We start from the raw sequence: 20,919 nt of genomic DNA on the forward strand, positions 1-20,919 counted from the left end.
TCCTGGGAGCACAGCCTGCCTGTCCTCTGTAAGGGTGTGACACATGGATTAATTCTAGTGTGTAATGTTAAACTGTAATGTGCTCTTTGGTCAGTAGATGGCAGCAAAGTACAAGAATCGATTTTGTAGTGACTTTTGCTAAGACAAGATAAGTGCTTATTTACCCTATAAAGTTTAATGAATACTAATTTAGGGGCAGAGTAGGACCCTCAGAAGGGTTATAGTGAACTGTAAATGCAGGTTTGAGGCTGCAATTAAGAAATGACTTACTGCATCACAAACTCTATGGGAAGAAGAGGAGTTCCTGTGCTGAGGAGGAAGAGGAGTCTGGGTCTGGCTGTTGGATGCTGAGGACGTCTGGAGAATCTGTGTGGGGCCTGGAAGAGGATTTACGGCTCACAGAGGAATCTGGCGAGGGCACCTAAGGAAGATCCACAACGAGGCCAGGAAACAAGTGACTGTATGGTCCGGTTCCGGAGTGGGTCAGGAGAAAGCACCAAGAGCCTGCCAGGGAACTGTAAGTGTGGCTTTGCCGCAGCACATCGCACCACACGTGGTCAGTGACATTTTGGATATACCAGAAAGTTACAAGAGACATACTCCACTTTCCTTTGGATTACAAATAGTATTGTGCAATACTTAGGGTGCACCCCAACGTTATATCTTGCTCAGGCTGCTTTCTGGACATCGGGAAAAATCCACAAGTACGGGGTCAGTGTTAGACAGTATTATTCTTACTGTATGGTTATGCGCTGTTATCATTCTGTTTACGTATGCTCAGCTACATGATCACTATAACTGTTCAGTAAATGTAATTGTTGTAAAAGAACCGCTGCCTGTGTGGCATCGTGTACCCTCTGAATCTGTGGGCCCAGCCCTCGGCTTTCCTTCACTTCCACTAGCCAAAACCTGTGATGATATGCCCCCCTGCACAGTTAAATTACTGGGAAGATCAGTGCTCTGCCCTTTCTCTGCCTCCTGCTGGCACACCCCCTGCAGTCTCCACTCCCAGTTCTCTAAGCGCCTTATGCAGAGGAGGACAGAGGTTATGTGACCACTTATAAAAAAAAAAGTACTTATATTTTGTCATATTCACACAGAAGTGATTTGCATTTATATTTTAAGCTGAAGGGCTGTTTCACAAGGTAAGGGTCCACATCTACTTTAAGTTGGAGCGATTAATACGTAACCCCGGGATGGCGGCAATTCATCAATGATTTTGAGAAGATGCGCAAGTGATATCAAGGGGTTAGTGAGAGATGAGAAAACATGGTCAGCAAAAAGACATGCCTTGTTTTGATCTACAGCGACCTCTATACCCCGAACGATCACTTTGGCCTTGAGGGTAAGTACCGGGGCTCGATTGCAAAGTAAATTATATAGAGAGGAAAAGGGCACCTCTGTCTCCTACCAATAGGAATAGGGAAGAGGGGGATCTGAATCCTGCATATGGCACAGACGCCCTGTAGAGGGTCGTAACCCACATCTGTATATGGCGGCCAAAACCCCATTCTGTCAGGATTGTTAGATACTGCAAAAATCAAGTCTTAGAAATGTCTAGGGATAGCTGTACAGTTTCTGGCCTCCATATTTTGGTGAGATGGATCATGTGGATAACATGTATTGTCCGTGGCCTGGCAGTTATTTAAAAATCATCTTGCTCTTTCCCAATTAAACATAAAATGCCATTGTTCAACTTTTTCGCAAAGATTTTGGCCAAAAATGTGATGTGTGTATTTAGTAATGAGATCGATAATTGGGGCAGGACGTATGGACTATGACAGCATGCAAATAATTGCAGTAATTGTATCAGGACCGAGCGTGTAGAGAATCAGTGCAGAGCAGTAAGGTACCGTCCCAGTATAACTGAATGAGGGAAGAAAGTTTGTGACAGAACAAGATCTGACAAAAAAACCCGACAATTTTGAAAACAAAAAATTTTTTTTACTTATTGTTTTAAAACATGTCCAGTAAAAGAATTTTAAAAATCAAATTGTCATACATTTCGGCCAAAATGCATTCTGCTCCGTGTCTTTGCTAAAAAAAATCCCGATACGTGTAAATTAATTGGTTTATGCAAAAGTTATAACGTCTACAAATGGCGGCATATATACTGGATTTTTTTTTTTTTAACTAGTAACGGCGGTGATCAGCGACTTATAGCGGTACTGTGGTGGACATTCTGACACTAACTGACACTGACATCCCAGTGACACCAATACAGTGATCAGTGCTAATAAAAAAGCACCAACACTGTACTAATGGCACTGGGCAGGAAGGTGGGGTGATCAAACATCTGGGGTGATCAAAGGGTTAACTGTGTGCTGGGTGTGTTTTACTAGGGGGCAGCGTGTTGGTGCTTCACTGTAAGCACACTGCTCTGGATGGCTGTGCTGTGCCCAAGCCAACAGGGAAGAGGACTGTTAGTAAACAAAACAGTCCTCCTCCCTGTTGGAGATGCTTGGCAATCACCGGGCGCCAGCAAGTAATCACCGCCGGGACCCGGTGATTGACAGCCGTGGCGTGGACAGGGCGTGTGTGGCTCACCCCCTACCCGGAAATGCAAAATCACATATCTATACATGATTTTGCACACCCCTGCCACCCTGTAACAGTATATCTGCTGTAGGGCAGTCGGGATTTGGTTAAATTCCACCAAAAGAAAGCTCTATTTGTGTGAAAAAATGTATAAACATTTAATACGGGTACAGTGTTGCATGACTGCGCAATTGTCATTCAAAGCGTGATAGCGCTGAAAGCTGGAAATTGGCCGGGGGGGGAAGGGGGTGAAAGTACCAATAGGCATATGGCAATTGGACAAGCTGAAGCTAGAAGCTGATTGGCTGCCATGCACAGCTGCACCATATGCTGAGTGCTCCACTTTTAGTAAATCCCCCCACAGTGTTCAAATGTAGTTACAATTGATAATTACAATCTGCCTGTGAGGTACAGATAGTGTTCATTTTGGCAAACAGCTGCCCCCCCAATAAACAAAGACAATTAGTAGCATTTTACAGTGCTGGAGGATCCAGAATAGAGCATCTAACAAAGGTAAACTGCAATGTGAATGAGGACATGAGATCCTTGTGAAGATGGTGCTTTCCCAACGTGTCTGAAAATCTGAAAAGACCATTCAAAGTTATGTGTAACCAGAGGGGGAATGACCATTTAAGCACTCGGGCACTGCCCGAGGGCCCGGGGTCAGTAGGGGGCCCCAATGAGATGCCCCTGGTACCTTTCATAGGCTTTTTTTGCATGTGGGTGAGGACACAGGGGCCCCATGATTTCCTATTGCCAGGGGGCCCCATGAGTTGTCAGTCCGCCCCTGTGTGTAACCAAACATACATTGTAAAGGTTCTGGACTTCCCAGGATTCAGGTAGACAGTTTTATGTAAAACAAATGTTACAGCTACAGACTAAGAATCACTTGTGTTGTCCCTGGAAATACTTTCTGAGATCTGTGAAATTATGCTGTTCCCTTATTATTATTATTATACAGGATTTATATGGCGCCAACAGTTTGCTCAGCACTTTACAATATACTGGGAGACAATACAGTTCAATACAAGAGGGGTTTGAAGGCCCTGATCCTTGGAGCTTACAATCTAGGAGGGAGGGGCTAGTGGTACAATAGGTAGTCACTGTGGGGGATGGACTGGTAGGAAGAGTAGAGGATTCCAGTATTAGCCGAGGGCGGGATAGGCTTCCCTGAAGAGATGGGTTTTCAGTGATCGCCTAAAGGCAAGTAGAGTAGGTGATAATCTGATAGATTGGGGTAGGGAGTTCCAGAGGATGGGTGATGCCCTGGAGAAACTTGGAGACAAGCTTGGGAGGAGGCGATAAGGGAGCTAGAGAGTAGGAGGTCTTGTGAGGAGCGGAGAGGACAGTTTGGGTGATATTTGGAGATAAGATCAGATATGTAATTCCATAATATAACATCCCAATAGTTGTGGGTTGTCAGAGAACTCACCCAGGATTTGTAGGGGTCCTGTTCTCCTCTCTATGGGTTGCTGTAGACTGGGATGCTGCACTCTGCAGATGAACTCTGACCTCTGGTCTTCCGGCAGTGTTGGGGTGAACATCAGACTGGCTGTACAGCTGTATGTGTTATCTGACTGCCTCTGGTGTTCACTGATTTCAGTCTTGTATTTATTGTTATCAACAGCCGCAAAATTGTATTCTCCCTTCTTCTTCTTATACCATCCCACAGTCAGATCATCCGGGAAATATCCAGAGATCCTCACTTGTATTCTGGACTCAGTGTTGAGTTTTAGGTCAGAAAAGTTTAGTTCTTCAATCTGTGGGCGCCAAGGAAGATCTACGGAGTAATCCAAAATAATGAATCCAAGCAAGCCAGTTATAAGCGATACAAACACATTACATGATTCTACAAACGATGCAATATGGATGAGTATAGAATTCTGGAAGGATCCGCACTTCTTTTCACACTCAGTGAGATTATTTGCATTCACTATATCCGCTCTCCCCGGACCCCGCATTCACTATACCCGCTCTCCCCGGACCCCGCATTCACTATATCCGCTCTCCCTGGACCCCGCATTCACTATATCCGCTCTCCCCGGACCCCGCATTCACTATATCCGCTCTCCCCGGACCCCGCATTCACTATATCCCCCCTCCCCGGACCCCGCATTCACTATATCCGCTCTCCCCGGACCCCGCATTCACTATATCCGCTCTCCCCGGACCCCGCATTCACTATATCCGCTCTCCCCGGACCCCGCATTCACTATATCCGCTCTCCCCGGACCCCGCATTCACTATACCCGCTCTCCCCGGACCCCGCATTCACTATATCCGCTCTCCCCGGACCCCGCATTCACTATATCCGCTCTCCCCGGACCCCGCATTCACTATATCCGCTCTCCCCGGACCCCGCATTCACTATATCCGCTCTCCCCGGACCCCGCATTCACTATATCCCCCCTCCCCGGACCCCGCATTCACTATATCCGCTCTTCCCGGACCCCGCATTCACTATATCCGCTCTCCCCGGACCCCGCATTCACTATACCCGCTCTCCCCAGACCCCGCATTCACTATATCCGCTCCCCCTGGACCCGGCATTCACTGTATCCACTCCCCCTGGACCCGGCATTCACTGTATCCACAGGAAGAGGGTAGAAGTGTCCTATAGGCAGGAAGGGGGTAGAAGTGCCCGGTGGGCAGGAAGGGGGTAGAAGTGCCCTGTAGGCAGGAAGGGGGTAGAAGTGCCCTGTAGGCAGGAAGGGGATATAAGTGCCCTGTAGGCAGGAAGGGGGTAGAAGTGCCCGGTAGGCAGGAAAGGGGTAGAAGTGCCCGGTAGGCAGGAAGGGGATATAAGTGCCCTGTAGGCAGGAAGGGGGTAGAAGTGCCCGGTAGGCAGGAAGGGGGTAGAAGTGTCCTGTAGGCAGGAAGGGGGTAGAAGTGCCCTGTAGGCAGGAAGGGGGTAGAAGTGTCCTGTAGGCAGGAAGGGGGTAGAAGTGCCCTGTAGGCAGGAAGGGGGTAGAAGTGCCCTGTAGGCAGGAAGGGAGTAGAAGTGTCCTGTAGGCAGGAAGGGGGTAGAAGTGCCCTGTAGGCAGGAAGGGGGTGGAAGTGTCCTGTAGGCAGGAAGGGGGTAGAAGTGTCCTGTAGGCAGGAAGGGGGTAGAAGTGCCCGGTAGGCAGGAAGGGGGTAGAAGTGCCCTGTAGGCAGGAAGGGGGTAGAAGTGCCCTGTAGGCAGGAAGGGGGTAGAAGTGCCCGGTAGGCAGGAAGGGGGTAGAAGTGCCCTGTAGGCAGGAAGGGGGTAGAAGTGTCCTGTAGGCAGGAAGGGGGTAGAAGCGCCCGGTAGGCTTGTGGTTAATTTCAGACTGGAGAGCACCTACAACCTTGTGATCTGGGACCTTTGATGGACAGCTTGGTATGGTGTGTGAGATAACACGTCCTAACATTCTGTATTTCTACATACAAACAGTTGATGCGTGTTGACACATTGTAGCCTTCCAGCAATTTGTAAAGATGACATGTCCCGTGTTCTGATACATTGATATACTAACAGTGCTGCGTTTTTGACTTCCAATTGTTTCGCTGCCATGTTTGTACACAGTGAGGAGCTTGATATTTGTAACATCTTTCCTACCATTCCGCTAATGGGAAAACAAACAGAAAAGTGAGAAAATGACTTGGGACTGCTTGGCCAGCCAAGTCCCAGCTGCTGCCTAACTGCCTGCTATGGAACAGTCTGTCTCATCTATGACAGGAATTTGTGTTGATAAGATGGGGATAAGGATGGACAGCAGCGCAGAGAATACACAGTCAGTGCACTTTCTCATCCTTTAGTATCTAAAAGTGTGCCTGATCCGGAGTGTTACACCACAGATATCAGATTCTTACCTGTGTACAGCCCCTGCAGTGTGCTAATGAGAGAGCCTGTAAATGGGACCCTCTGAAGGCTGCTGCAGCTAGAGGACTGCTGAGAGCCTAAACTCCATTTCCAGTAAGACATTATCTCCATGGAGTTTGTATACATTCACCATGTTTGTGTGGATTTCTTTGACGTGTTCCCGTTTTTCCCCCACAACCTTAAAAAACAAAGATTTACTGACTTGCAGTTAAAATGACCTGACTGTGTATGGCTATGACAGGGATATTAGGATATACACTCTATTAAATGTGAACGCTCTTTAACCCCTCGCCTACAGGGCACTTCTACCCCCTTCCTGCCTACAGGGCACTTATACCCCCTTCCTGCCTACCGGGCACTTCTACCCCCTTCCTGCCTACAGGACACTTCTACCCCCTTCCTGCCTACCGGGCACTTCTACCCCCTTCCTGCCTACCGGGCACTTCTACCCCCTTCCTGCCTACAGGACACTTCTACCCCCTTCCTGCCTACCGGGCACTTCTACCCCCTTCCTGCCTACAGGGCACTTCTACCCCCTTCCTTACCAGGCCAATTTTCAGCTTTCAGCGCTGTCGCACTTTGATTGACAATTGCGCGGTCATGCAACATTGTACCCATATGAAATTTTGATCATTTTTTTCTCACAAATAGAGCTTTCTTTTGGTGGTATTTAATCGCCACTGGGCGCTTTACTTTTTGCGCTATAAATAAAAAATTGCCAAAAATTTGAAAAAAAAAAACAATTTCTTTGTTTCTATTATAAAATTTTTCAAACAGGTATTTTTTCTCCTTCACTGATGTGCGTTGATGAGGCAGCACTGATGGGCACTGATAGGCGTCACTGATGGGCACTGATAGGCAGTACTAAAGGGCACTGATAGGCAGTACTAATGAGGTGGCACGGATAGGCGGCACTAATATGCAGCACTGATAGGCGGCACTGATAGGTGACACTGATGATGGGTACTGATAGACGGCACTGACTGGCATCACTGCTGGGCACTGACTGGCGGCACTGACTGGCACAACCCCTGGGCACTGACTGGTGGCACTGACTGGCAGCACTGCTGGGCTGCACTGGTGGGTGGCACTGGTGGGCAGCACTGGTGGGTGGGCACAGGTGGGTGGCACTGGTGGGCACAGGTGGGTGGCACTGCTGGGCACAGGTAGGTGGCACTTCTGGGCACAGGTGTGTGACACTGCAGAGTGGCACAGGTGGGTGCACTGCTGGGCACAGGTGGGTGCACTGCTGGGCACAGGTGGGTGCACTGCTGGGCACAGGTGGGCGGAGCTAGTGGGCGCACTGCTGGGCACAGGTGGGCGGAACTTGCGGGTGGCACTGCTGGGCACCGATCATCAGGGCACTGATCATCAGTGTCCTGATGATCGGTGCCGATCCCCGCTGTGACAACTGCCGGTTCTCGGCAGTACTTTCCTCACGATCTGACAGCGTGAGGAAAGTGCAGCCGAGAACCGGCACTTGCATTTCCCTGTGATCAGCGTGTCATTGGACACCACTGATCACGTGGTAAAAGGCCGCTGGGATCGGCCTTTTACCACATCACGTGATCAGCTGTGTCCGTAGGACACAGCGATCACGGAGATCGCCGGGTGCGCGCCCCCTGGGGCACGCAGGAGAGCGCGTTCTGGGGGGACGTCATATGACGTCCACCCAGAACTGGCCGGCCGCAGTGAAGCCGTCATTCGGCTATCTGCAGTCGGCAACTAGTTAAGCTCTGAAACTTGTAAGCATTAAGCCGTGGTTCACACCAATGCAGCTTTGAAATCAATGTGATTTTACATGCGACTTCATTTACACAGATGTCAATGCAAGCCACACATGAAATCACACAGAAATAGTGCAAGAATGTTTTTCAAAGTCACTGAAACTTGAGAATGGTTCCATTGATGCAAATTGGGAGCGACTGGTCATGCGACTTTGAACTGTCAAGTTGCATGACAAGTCGCACTGGTGTGGACCAGGACTAAAGAGAGAAAGTACACAAATCTTTTCTTAACAATCAAGTAAACTGTTTATTGGAAATTAACAGCTTCTGGTCACTTGTTTTCATCTTCAGTACCTGTAAAACTGGAGCTTGAAAAAGTGTTCACACTCCAACCTTTCATTACAGTCCAGCATTGTAGACAGTCATGGCCAAAAATATTGGCACCCCTGCATTTCTGTCAGATAATGCACCACTTCAACCAGAAAAGTGTTCCAGTTACAAATGTTTCGGCATTCTCATGTTTATTTCCTTTGTTTGTATTGGTATGACACAAAAAATTGGAGAAACTAAAAGCCAAATCTGACACAATCCGCGCAAAACTCTAGAATTGGACTGGACAAAATTATTGGAGCCTTTTCAAAATTGTGAGAAATTATTGCATTCCAAGTTTGTGATGCTCCTATAATTTGTAAATAAACTCAACAGTATCAATTAACAGGTGCTGACAATATAGAAATCATTCCGGCAACCAGTTAAAATGGTGAAACCCTGACTCAACCTTTCTGTTGGGTGTCTCTGTGTGCCACATGGGGCAGGGAGAAGAGAAAGAGCAGCAAAAAATTGTCTGAGGATTCGAGAACAAAAATTGTGGAAAAGCACGGACAATCTCAAGGTTAGAAGTCCATCTCCAGAGATCCTAATGTTCCTGTGTCCACTGTGCACAACATTGTCAAGAAGTTTACAGCCAATGGCACTGTAGCTAATCTCCCTGGATGTGGATGAAAGAGGATTGATCAAAGATTGCAATGAAGGATTTTCAAATGAAGGCTAAAGAACCTCTATCAACTTCCAGACAACTTCAAGCTGACCTTCAGGCACCGGGTGCAACTGTGTAAGCTCTCACTATACGTCACCATCTGAATGAAAAGGGGATCTATGGTTGGAGACCCAGGAAGACCCCACTGCTGAAACAGAAACCTCAAAAAGTCCCTCCAGTCACACATGGTGGGGGGGTCACAGTCCCTCCAGTCACACATGGTGGGGGGGGGGTCACAGTCCCTCCAGTCACACATGGTGGGGGGGGGTCACAGTCCCTCCAGTCACACATGGTGGGGGGGGTCACAGTCCCTCCAGTCACACATGGTGAGGGGTCACTGATGTTTTGGGGTTGCTTTGCTACTTCAGGAGCTGGATGTCTTGGCCGTGTACAGGGCATTATGAAATCTGAAGACTACCAAAGAATTCTGGGGTGCAATGTAGGGGCGGTGTCAGAAAGTTGGGTCTCCGTTTGAGGTCATGGGTCTTCCAGCAGGACAATGACCCAAAGCACATGTCAAAAATCGCCCAGAAGTGGTTTTAAACAAAGCGCTGGAGAGGACTGAACTGGCCAGCAATGAGCCCAGATCTCAATCCCATAGAGCTCCTGTGGAGAGAAAGAAGAGTGCTCCAAAATTCCAGTAGAGAGGTGGAAGAAACTCATGGATGGTTACAGGAAGCCATTGATTTCAGTTAATTTTTCCAAAGTGTTTACCATCAAATATTAAAATGAGGGTGCTAATAATTTTGTCCGTTTTGGGGGGTTTTGTGTGGAATGTGTCAGATTTGGCTTTTTGTTTCTCCACCTTTGTGTGTCATACCAATACAAACAAAATAAATAAACATGAGAATGCCAAAACATTTGTAACTGGAACAATTATCTTCAACAAGATGGCGACCGGGGCAGCAGTGGACTCCTATAGGGCACCAGAAGCTCTCTGCAGCGTCCCTCCATCTGGGTGAGCCTCTCCGTCCCATCCCAGCGGACATCCACGGCCCGGTGCGGTCGTATAGCCCGGGACTTCCACGGCCTGGTGCGACATAGCCCGGGGCTCCGGAGCCTTGATTCCCCAATCCGCTGCCACCTGGGCAGCAGCGGACTCCTGCAGGGCACCGGAGGCTCTCTGCAGCATCCCTCCATCTGGATGAGCCCACTACAGAGCCTCTCCGTCCCATCCCAGCGGACATCCACGGCCCGGTGCGGTCGTATAGCCCGGGACTTCCACGGCCTGGTGTGGCCACATAGCCCGGGGCTCCGGAGCCTTGATTCCCCAAACCGCTGCCCCCCGGGGCAGCAGCGGACTCCTGCAGGGCACCGGAAGCTCTCTGCAGCATCCCTCCATCTGGATGAGCCCACTACAGAGCCTCTCCGTCCCGGCGGACATCCACGGCCTGTTGCGGCCGCATAGCCCGAGGCTCCAGCGACATCAGAGGCCTCCATTGTCCGGTCCATAACCGGAGGGGGGATCGGAGTGGGTCTGTCCCCCATCAACAGCGACAAATGAATTCGGTCTAGTGAGGCCTACTGCGGCCTGCCATCACACAGCCTGGTGACACAGCCTGGCCCATGCCTGGAATCCATCCACCCTTCATTTGAGCCTGAGTACAGTTAGCGTGGGGGGCAACCAGCACTCATCAGACCCCCTGTGAGTGCTCTGGTGGCAGCAAGACCTCAATTGGGCCTGGAAGTTGGGGACCTGGCCTCCCTAGATATATACTGAGTCACCTCATCTGACCCCACTACAGAGGCCGGGCCAGCGTATGGTTCCCCTGCTCCTACTGCACATAAACTCTACAGCTGATATCCATCCCTCACCCCCTCATGTCAAATCTAATTTCACAATCTGGAAATTGCACAAATGGAAATTGAAGTTTGATTGCATCTACGTTACTACTTCTCTGCACCGGTACCGGGCGTTATAGATCCTCTGGGGCCAGTAATATCCTTGGTTATACAATTTTCAACTAATCAACCCCAGGAGATTTCCTACATACCGACCACCAAAAAGAAAAAATAGGGGTAATGCTCCAAATCCCTCATGGCATATTTAATGAAAATGCACGAGATTTGCAGCATGTCTCAGAATATCACTGAAAGAGCATTCCCATCCGGTTTCACACAGGACACCGCAGCCCACCCTTCAGCTCAGGACAGTGAGTACTCACAGGAACCTACAAAGAGGGATCTGGAATCCTGCCTGGAAACTATATACACCAAGTTAGCCGCTAAACTCCATAAAAGTACAAACGTCCTCTCTCAGGAAATAGCTGCGTTGGGCTCCAGAACTGACCGTTCAGAAACCAAACATGCTGAACTCAGCCTAGTTTGAACTAAAGCAGGAGAACTCCAGCCGCAGGAAGACACAATAACAAGAACTCTACTGCATGCTGGACAAACTGCAAGCATACACCCTGGGAAACATCTCTCCAATCTGATCCCCACTGCGTGTACCTTTAACATGTCCCCTCTACTCCCTCCTTTTCATATTCCTTTCCTGCGTTCCCAAAATCTCTCTTTACCCCCCCCTGCTCCACCCCAAAACTTGTACATCTCCCCCTCACTTCTACCATCTCCCTACTACTGCTGTCGTCACCTCCTGCTGATACTTCACTCTCCTGCTGACCCAAACACCAGGACTGGAAGGCATGTGCGCTCGTGTACATCCCGCTCCCATCTTACTTTCCTCACCCTCCTTCTTCTCCTAACCTCTGGGGATATCTCCCCAAACCCTGGTCCTTCACCACCTCACTCACCCACACACCAGGCATCCTCTTTCTTCGGGGAATAGCTGCAATCCCCTCAATTTAACATCGGTCCCCGTGCTCCCAAAAACCACCCTCCCTTTTTCATGTGCGCTCTGGAATGCCCGCTCTGTCTGTAATAAGCTCACCTCTGTCCATGACCTTATTGTCTCCCACTCCCTTAACCTACTAGCAATTACAGAGACCTGGCTCCAAGCAGCAGATTCTGCTTCTCCCGCAGCACTTTCCTATGGAGGCCTCCTCTGGACCCACTCACCCAGACCCAGTGGTCAGAAAGGTGGTGGGGTTGGCTTGCTTCTATCCCCACTGAGCACCTTTCAAGTCCTCTCTAACCCTCCCTCTCTATCCTTCTCTTCTTTCGAGACTCACTGCATCCGGCTGTTTTCTCCCATTTCTCTGAGGATTGCAGTGATCTATCGGCCTCCTGGCCCCGTGTCCCGCTTTCTTGATGATTTCTCTGCCTGGCTACCCTACTTTCTCTCCTCGGAAATACCCACTATCATTCTCGGAGATTTTAACATCCCTATTAATGTCAACAACCCGGCTACATCCCAACTCTTCAACCTAACCTCATCTTTTGCCTTAGCAGTGTATACAGTCCTCCACTCACTCTGATGGACGCCGTCCTCCACTCACTCTGATGGGAATACATTAGACTTTGTTTTCTCCCATCTTTGCACTCTTTGCAACCTCACAAACACCCCCTTTCCTCTCTCTGATCACAATCTCATCACCTTCACAGTCTCCTCGTCTTCAAACATCCATCCCTCCGATCAGCAAACAATTACCCGCAGAAACCTTCACAACTTGAACCCGGCTCCTTTCCACTCTGCAACTGACCAACTCTATGACAGAATCTCTCCCCTGTCCTGCCCTGACCTGGCCACTGCTGTCTACAACAGTTTGCTTTCATCCACATTAGACTCACTTGCTCCTCTAACAACATGAAGCATCAGGCCCCGACCATTACATCCGTGGCAGACTGACCACACCAGGAATATTAAACAACATAGTCATGCGCTGGAGCGATTGTGACGTAAAACCAAATCTCAACAAGCATTCACCCGATATAAATCTGCTTTCTTAACATACAATTCCTCCCTCCATGCTGCCAAACATGCCTACTTTGTCACTCTTATTAATACCTCGTCATCCAGTCCTCGTCGTCTCTTCTCAACTTTTAACTCTCTACTTTCTCTGCCCCCACCTCCACCCAGTACCTCACTCACGGCTCACGATATTGCAAATCATTTCAAAAACAAGATTGACGTAATCCATAGGGACATCTCCACTGCAGACATCCATCCCACTTAGCATACCTTATACTAAACCTCCCTCAACACTTTCCTCTTCTGACCTTGCTACTACCGAAGAGGTCACTAAGGTTTTCTCAGAAGTCCATCTCACCAAGTGCCCCCTGGATCCTGTACCCTCACAACTACTACGGTCACCCTCTTCTTCCATCCTATGCTCCCTCACTCACATCTTCAATCTTTCCCTCTCTACTGGTGCCTTCCCCTCCCCTCTAAAGCATGCGCACATCACTCCCATACTTAAAAAGCCCTCCCTGGACCCCACCAACCTGAACAACTTAAGACCCATCTCCCTGCTGCCATTTACCTCTAAACTCTTAGAACGCTTAGTCTACAATCACCTGAGCTCCCACCTCACCGACAACAGCCTTCTTCACCCTTCACAGTCTGGCTTTCACTCACTACACTCCACTGACACTGCCCTACTAAAACTCACTAGTGATCTACTAACTGCTAAAACCAATGGCCACTATTCCATACTCATCCCAACCAATGGCCACTACTCCGTACTCATCCCAACCAATAGCCATTACTCCGTACTCATCCCAACCAATAGCCATTACTCCGTACTCATCCCAACCAATGGCCACTACTCCATACTCATCCCAACCAATGGCCACTACTCCATACTCATCCCAACCAATGGCCACTACTCCATACTCATCCCAACCAATGGCCACTATTCCGTACTCATCCCAACCAATGGCCACTACTCCATACTCATCCCAACCAATGGCCACTACTCCATACTCATCCCAACCAATGGCCACTACTCCATACTCATCCCAACCAATGGCCACTACTCCATACTCATCCCAACCAATGGCCACTACTCCATACTCCTCCCAACCAATGGCCACTAATCAATACTCCTACTACTTGACCTCTCCACGGCTTTTGATACGATTGACCATCCCCTCCTCAAAAAAAAATACACTCTCTTGGCCTCAGAGACTCCCCCCTCTCCTGGTTCTCCTCCTACCTATCACAGCGCTCCTTCAGTGTTACCTATAACACTGCCACCTCATCTTCAGTCCCTCTCTCTGTAGGGGTCCCTCAAGGTTCTGTCCTTGGACCCCTTCTTCTCTTCTGAATCTACACCTCCTCCCTTGGTCACTTGATAAACTCCCATGGCTTCAATTACCATCTCTATGCTGATGACACACAAATCTATCTTTCTACCCCTCACCTCACCCCTTCAGTCTCCTCCTCACCTCACCCCTTCAGTCTCCTCCTCACCTCACCTCACCCCTTCAGTGTCCACCCGCATCGCTAGCCTACTAAGTGACATATCGACATGGATGTCACTCCACTTCCTTGAGGTGATTGTAGCCGTATTAGTGCATTTGCGACAGAAACAATTGAGTTGCTTAGACCTTGAAGAAGGGGACATACCCCGAAAGCTTGTCCTCAAAATTGTATGTTAGTGCAAATAAAAAAAGTATCACGGACAGTACTCAATTGTTTTTACTCCACTTCCTCAAACTCAATCTTTCCAAAAACTGAGCTCTTAGTATTCCCCCCAGCCTGTGCCCCCTCCCCTGACTTCTCCATCAAGATCAATAATACAACCATCAGTCCCTCCCCTCATGCCAGGGTACTAGGTGTAATCCTAGACTCCCATCTGTCCTTTCAGCCCCAAATCCAATCACTGTCCAACTCTTGTAGACTTCACCTCCGCAACATCTCCAACCTCCGCAACATCTCCAACCTCCACAACATCTCCAAGATACGCCCGTTCCTAACCCCTGAAACCACTAAGCAACTTATTCACTCCCTTATTATATCATGCCTTGACTACTGTAACTCCCTCCTCATTGGCCGACCTCATTTCAGGCTATCCCCTCTTCAGTCTATCATGAATACTGCTGCCAGAATCATCCACCTTACTAACCGTTCTGCATCTGCCATCCCTCTCTGCCAATCCCTCCACTGACCTCCACTCAGTGTCCTCCACCCCTCTCTGCCAATCCCTCCACTCACTGTCCTCCACCCCTCTCTGCCAATCCCTCCACTCACTGTCCTCCACCCCTCTCTGCCAATCCCTCCACTGGCTTCCCGTTGTCCAACGGATAAAATTCAAAACACTAACAATGACATATAAAGCCATTTATAACTCCGCCCCAAATTACATCACCGATCTTGTCTCTAAATATCACCCAAACCATACTCTCCGCTCCTCACAAGCCCTCCTACTCTCTAGCTCCCTTGTCTCCTCCTCCTATGTTCGTCTCCAGGGCTTCCCCCATCCTCTGGATCTCTCTACCCCAAGCTATCAGACTATCACCTACTCTGCTCACTTTTAGGCGATCACTGAAAACCGATCTCTTCAGGGAAGCCTATCCTGCCCTCAGCTAATACTGGAATCTTCTACTCTTCCAACCAGTCCATCCCTCACAGTTTTACCTTTTGTATTACTAGCCCCTCCCTCCTAGATTGTAAGCTCCAAGGATCAGGGCCCTCAAATCTCTTTTGTATTGAACTGCATCGTTACTGTATTGTCTCCCGCTATAATGTAAAGCGCTGAGCACACTGTTGGCTCCATAAATCCTGTATAATAATAATAATAAAAAGTGGTGCAGTACCTGACAGAAATGTAGGGGCCAACATTTTCAGCTATGACTGCATTAATTGTTGTTGACAATGACATAAGGGGAAGGGATTCATGAGACCCCCCTGTGTGTTAATAAATAGAATGTATTCTTGTACAAATGCCATCTTATGCTGTACGTATTTATTACCTGTTGAATTCAGTATAATACTCTGAGGTTGTCTCACTGATTGATGCTCCCAGGTCACATAGATGGGAAAGAAGAGAGTCCGGGGCAATGTGCACACTCTTGTGACATCAAATGTTTCACCATCCTCAGCTGGTTGGCCGTTAGTCCTGATCCTGGTTTGTGATTCTCCTGTGCTCCATGTAATGTTCATCTCCTGAGGGTAGAATCTCTTCAGAGTCAGGGAACATCTCACCTCTCCTGAATCACTGAAGGAGAATCTCACCGGCTCTATCACCTGCGGAGCCACTAGACATAAATACAAGAAAGATTACACTGTCAGCATCAAAATCAGAAATAAACAATACTGTATTAGAATACAATCACCAGTTAGTTGCAGTGGTTATGTGAACTTGTCTAGTCATGCAACACCACATCCCAATAGTTGTGGGTTGTCAGAGTACTCACCCAGGATTTGTAGGGGTCCTATTCTCCTCTCTATGGGTTGCTGTAGACATGAATGCTGCACTCTGCAGATGAACTCTGACCTCTGGTCTTCCGGCAGTGTTGGGGTGAACATCAGACTGGCTGTACAGCTGTATGTGTGATCTGCCTGCCTCTGGTGTCCACTGATTACAGTCTTGTATTTATTAATATTATCCAGAGCAATAATGTCATCTGTGACCTCATTCTTCTTATACCATTCCACAGTCAGATCATCCGGGAAATATCCAAAGATTTTACAGTGTAGTTTATGTTTAGTGTTGTTAACTAAAACCTGCTCTATGGATTCCATCGCAGGCTGCCATAGATAATCTGAAAAAGTAAAATTGTAGATAGTTTGAATAGTACAACAGAGTTTTGTTTCAGTTTATCTAATGCAGGCCATAGATGGGTCGAAAATCGGCCGATTTTCGGATCGTTAGTGGGCTATTTGTTCGGCCGTTTTTCGGTATTTTGGCTGGTTTTTTTAATCGGGAAAGTTGGAAAAAAATCAGCCGATTTTGCCGATCGGCCGATTTTCGCAGCAATAATGGGCTAATCGGCCGATTTTTTACCGATAAAAAATCTGCGCATGAGCAGTGACCTGCAAGAGGAAGACAAAAAGAAGAAAAAGAAGAGGAAGAAGAAGAGGATGAAGAAGAAGAGGATGATGATGATGAAGAAGAAGAGGATGATGATGATGATGAAGAAGAAGAGGATGATGATGATGAAGAAGAAGAAGAGGATGATGATGATGAAGAAAAAGAAGAAGAGGATGATGATGAAAAAGGAGAAGAAGAAGGATGAAAAATAAAAGGAATTCCAGTCCGGCAAAAAGTGTCCCTGCAGAGAGCTCCGCTATTTCTTTGACAGTTCCTTGACATTTACAGAGGTTGCAACATTGTATCTATTTGTTTCCGAATAAAAAAAATCTGTATCCTAAATGGAAACAAATAGATACAATGTTGCAACCGCTGTAAATGTCAAGGAACTGTCAGAGAACTGTCAGAAATAGCGGAGCTCTCTGCAACGACACTTTTGCCGGCTGTAGACGGGATGAAAATCGGCCGATTTTTTTTACCATTGATGGTAACCTCGGCCGCTTGAACGACCAATTTTTCATTTTTTAAAAGAAAAATCTGCCATTTTTCGACCCATCTATGGCCTGCATAAGTCTCTAAGAAGATGAGAAAATCTGTGAACAAATGACCAATCTGCCTGTAATTTGGCAAATCTGAAAAAGCAGAGGTGAAATGTCTCATTTTAAATTAATACCATTTTCTGCATAATTTAGGAATTTATATTTTCTTTGTTTTGTAACAGCGCAGAGAAACTGACCACTTCTAAAGTAAACCGCATCTTGCTAAAAAGAGTTTTCGAAATCATCTGCAAGATAATGATGTTAGGTGCATGGCATGGCGTACATTATGAAGGACCTACCTTAAAGTGATCCCTCCAGCAGCCCGCTGTCTCCGCTGCAGAGGCTTCCATCTTAACCCGGTCTGCCTTCTGGGTTTGCGAGGTCAAGCCGCCTGAATGGCCGTAATGACGTCACTCTCACACATATGCACAGGAGTCTCAGGCCGCGGCACAGTGATCAGAAGGAACAGCGCGGGTATGCCATTCCTTCAGAGCACATTCGCTAGCTGTCAAAAAAGGGGATATTTCCTCCACAGCGCATGTTTAGGAGATATTCATTTTATCTACAGGTAAGTGTTAACCACCTCCCATCCAGCCATTGCATATAAACGGCAGGACGGTGGCAGTGCAGGGTCAGGTGACCATTTATAAATGGCCTCCCCGCACCCAGCTTGTGCGCGCTCCCTGGGAGCGCGCAGCACCACAATCTGGTGCCCGCTGTGTCCTCTCGACACAGTGAAACACCGATCGTCAGACGGGACCTCTGTGTGAGGTCCCGATCATGTGATCACTGATTGGCCAATCAGTGATCACATGCAAAGTAGTTCACTTGTGACATCATTGCTTACTACATATGAAATTTGTGAATGATCACAGAGGTCACATGGTACAGGGCTATTCACAACAGCCTTGCACCATGTGACAAGCTGTGACCAATCACAGCTCACTCAGTACTTCTCAATGAGTGCAGGAATGCAGACAGAGAGAAGGAGAAATGATTGCTTTTACATCCTATATGGGTGTAAAAGCAATCAGTGTAAAAAAAAAAAAAAAAAAATCTTCATCACCCCCCACAAGTAGTACAGTGTCACCATGGTGACACTACTGCTAGGGTAACAGTATGTAAAAAAATAAATAAATAAAAAATAATACTATAAAAAAAATAAAATAAAAATGTAAACAAATTTTTTTAAAAATTACAATTTTTGGTTATAAACTAATTTGGATTTTTTTTTACCAAAAAGATAACAGAATCAATTTTGGCAAAGATTTATGATGAAATATTATTTATTTGCAAAATTTTATTTTAAAAAAAAAAACTTTTTTTCAAAATTTTTGGACATTTTAATTTACATAGAAAAAAAAATAAAAATCCCAGCGGTGAATAAATACCACCAAAATAAAGCTTTATCTGTCTCAAAAAAATGGTAAAAAATTCATTTGGGTACAGTGTTGCATGACCGCGCAATTGTCATTCAAAGTGTGATAGCGCTGAAAGCTGAAAATTGCCCTGGACAGGAAGGGAGGGAAAGTGTCCGGACAGGAAGGGGGGGGAAAGTGTCCGGACTGGAAGGGGGGGAAAGTGTCCGGACTGGAAGGGGGGAAAGTGTCCGGACTGGAAGGGGGGGGAAGTGTCCGGACTGGAAGGGGGGGGAAAGTGTCCGGACTGGAAGGGGGGGGGAAAGTGTCCGGACTGGAAGGGGGGGGAAAGTGTCCAGACTGGAAGGGGGAGAAAGTGTCCGGACTGGAAGGGGGGGGGGGGGAAGTGTCCGGACTGGAAGGGGGGAAGTGTCCGGACTGGAAGGGGGGAAGTGTCCGGACTGGAAGGGGGGAAGTGTCCGGACTGGAAGGGGGGGGGGGGGAAGTGTCCGGACTGGAAGGGGGGGGGGGAAGTGTCCGGACTGGAAGGGGGTGAAAGTGTCCGGACTGGGAGGGGGTGAAAGTGTCCGAACTGGGAGGGGGTGAAAGTGTCCGGACTGGAAGGGGGTGAAAGTGTCCGGACTGGAAGGGGGTGAAAGTGTCCGGACTGGAAGGGGGTGAAAGTGTCCGGACTGGAAGGGGGAGAAAGTGTCCGGACTGGAAGGGGGAGAAAGTGTCCGGACTGGAAGGGGGAGAAAGTGTCCGGACTGGAAGGGGGAGAAAGTGTCCGGACTGGAAGGGGGAGAAAGTGTCCGGACTGGAAGGGGGGGAAGTGTCCGGACTGGAAGGGGGGGAAGTGTCCGGACTGGAAGGGGGGGAAGTGTCCGGACTGGAAGGGGGGGAAGTGTCCGGACTGGAAGGGGGGGAAAGTGTCCAGACTGGAAGGGGGGGAAGTGTCCAGACTGGAAGGGGGGGAAAGTGTCCGGACTGGAAGGGGGGGAAAGTGTCCGGACTGGAAGGGGGGGAAAGTGTCCGGACTGGAAGGGGGGGAAAGTGTCCGGACTGGAAGGGGGGGAAAGTGTCCGGACTGGAAGGAAGGGGGGGGAAGTGTCCGGACTGGAAGGGGGGGGAAGTGTCCGGACTGGAAGGGGGGGGAAGTGTCCGGACTGGAAGGGGGGGAAGTGTCCGGACTGGAAGGGGGGGAAAGTGTCCGGACTGGAAGGGGGGGAAAGTGTCCGGACTGGAAGGGGGGGAAAGTGTCCGGACTGGAAGGGGAGGGGGGAGTGTCTGGACTGGAAGGGGGTAATAAAAGCTAACTTGCAGGTAAAAGATACAAAAGAGGGTTTACTTCCATCTTAATGCAAAACCTCAGAAAATAGATGAGCTGCTTATTAAACTAGAGAGCCTCCTGCACACAGTACTAATGTTTGAGCATCAGCATATGTGGACTTCATTTCAGATGTTTGTTTTGCACGTATTCACACATATTTATGCGCACATTCATGTGTATTTTTGCATATGCGCATTCACACATATGATATATTCCTGTGCAAAATCCATTAATATTTATGCTCATTAGCACATACCGGGAACTCTGTGTTTTCATTTTTTTTTTTCACTTAAGGATACGCAGCGCTTGTGTACACGCCTGGATGTAACGGCACGATTTCCAGTGCAACTTTAGCACACAACTTTGATGTGACTTTTGGGGTGGCTTTGATCCGACTTTACACTCAGTGGATATAAGTCGAAACAAAAGTCTTAATTGAGCCTTATTAGGGTGATCACGGATTATACAGGTTAAAAAAGCTTTTCCCCTTTACTACTGGTTTGCAGAGATTAGCAGAATTTTGTTTCTCTTTAACCGTTTCCATACCGGGCAATTTCCCCCCTTCCTGCCCAGGCCATTTTTCACGTTTCAGCGCTCTCACACTTTGAATGACAATTGCGCGGTCATACAACATTGTACCCAAACTAAAATTTTATCATTTTCTTCACAC

General features: G+C 48.1%; 1 protein-coding gene across 1 annotated transcript in view; it reads right to left on the minus strand.

Annotated features, from left to right (window-relative positions):
- Positions 1-3,911: 3,911 nt before the first annotated feature.
- Positions 3,912-20,919, minus strand: part of LOC149430920 (uncharacterized) — a 70,446-nt gene continuing 53,438 nt past the window's right edge. The window contains exons 6-8 of the mRNA XM_089665918.1: positions 16,406-16,753; positions 15,962-16,246; positions 3,912-4,318 (exon numbers count right to left, since the gene is read on the minus strand). Of these exons, the coding sequence (XP_089522044.1) occupies positions 3,912-4,318; positions 15,962-16,246; positions 16,406-16,753 (1,040 nt within the window). The remainder of the gene's footprint in view (positions 4,319-15,961; positions 16,247-16,405; positions 16,754-20,919) is intronic.

This window comes from Staurois parvus, unplaced genomic scaffold, assembly GCF_062004578.1.
Source record: "Staurois parvus isolate SC_StPar_1 unplaced genomic scaffold, SC_StPar_1.0 ptg002408l, whole genome shotgun sequence".
Classification (NCBI taxonomy): domain Eukaryota; kingdom Metazoa; phylum Chordata; class Amphibia; order Anura; family Ranidae; genus Staurois; species Staurois parvus.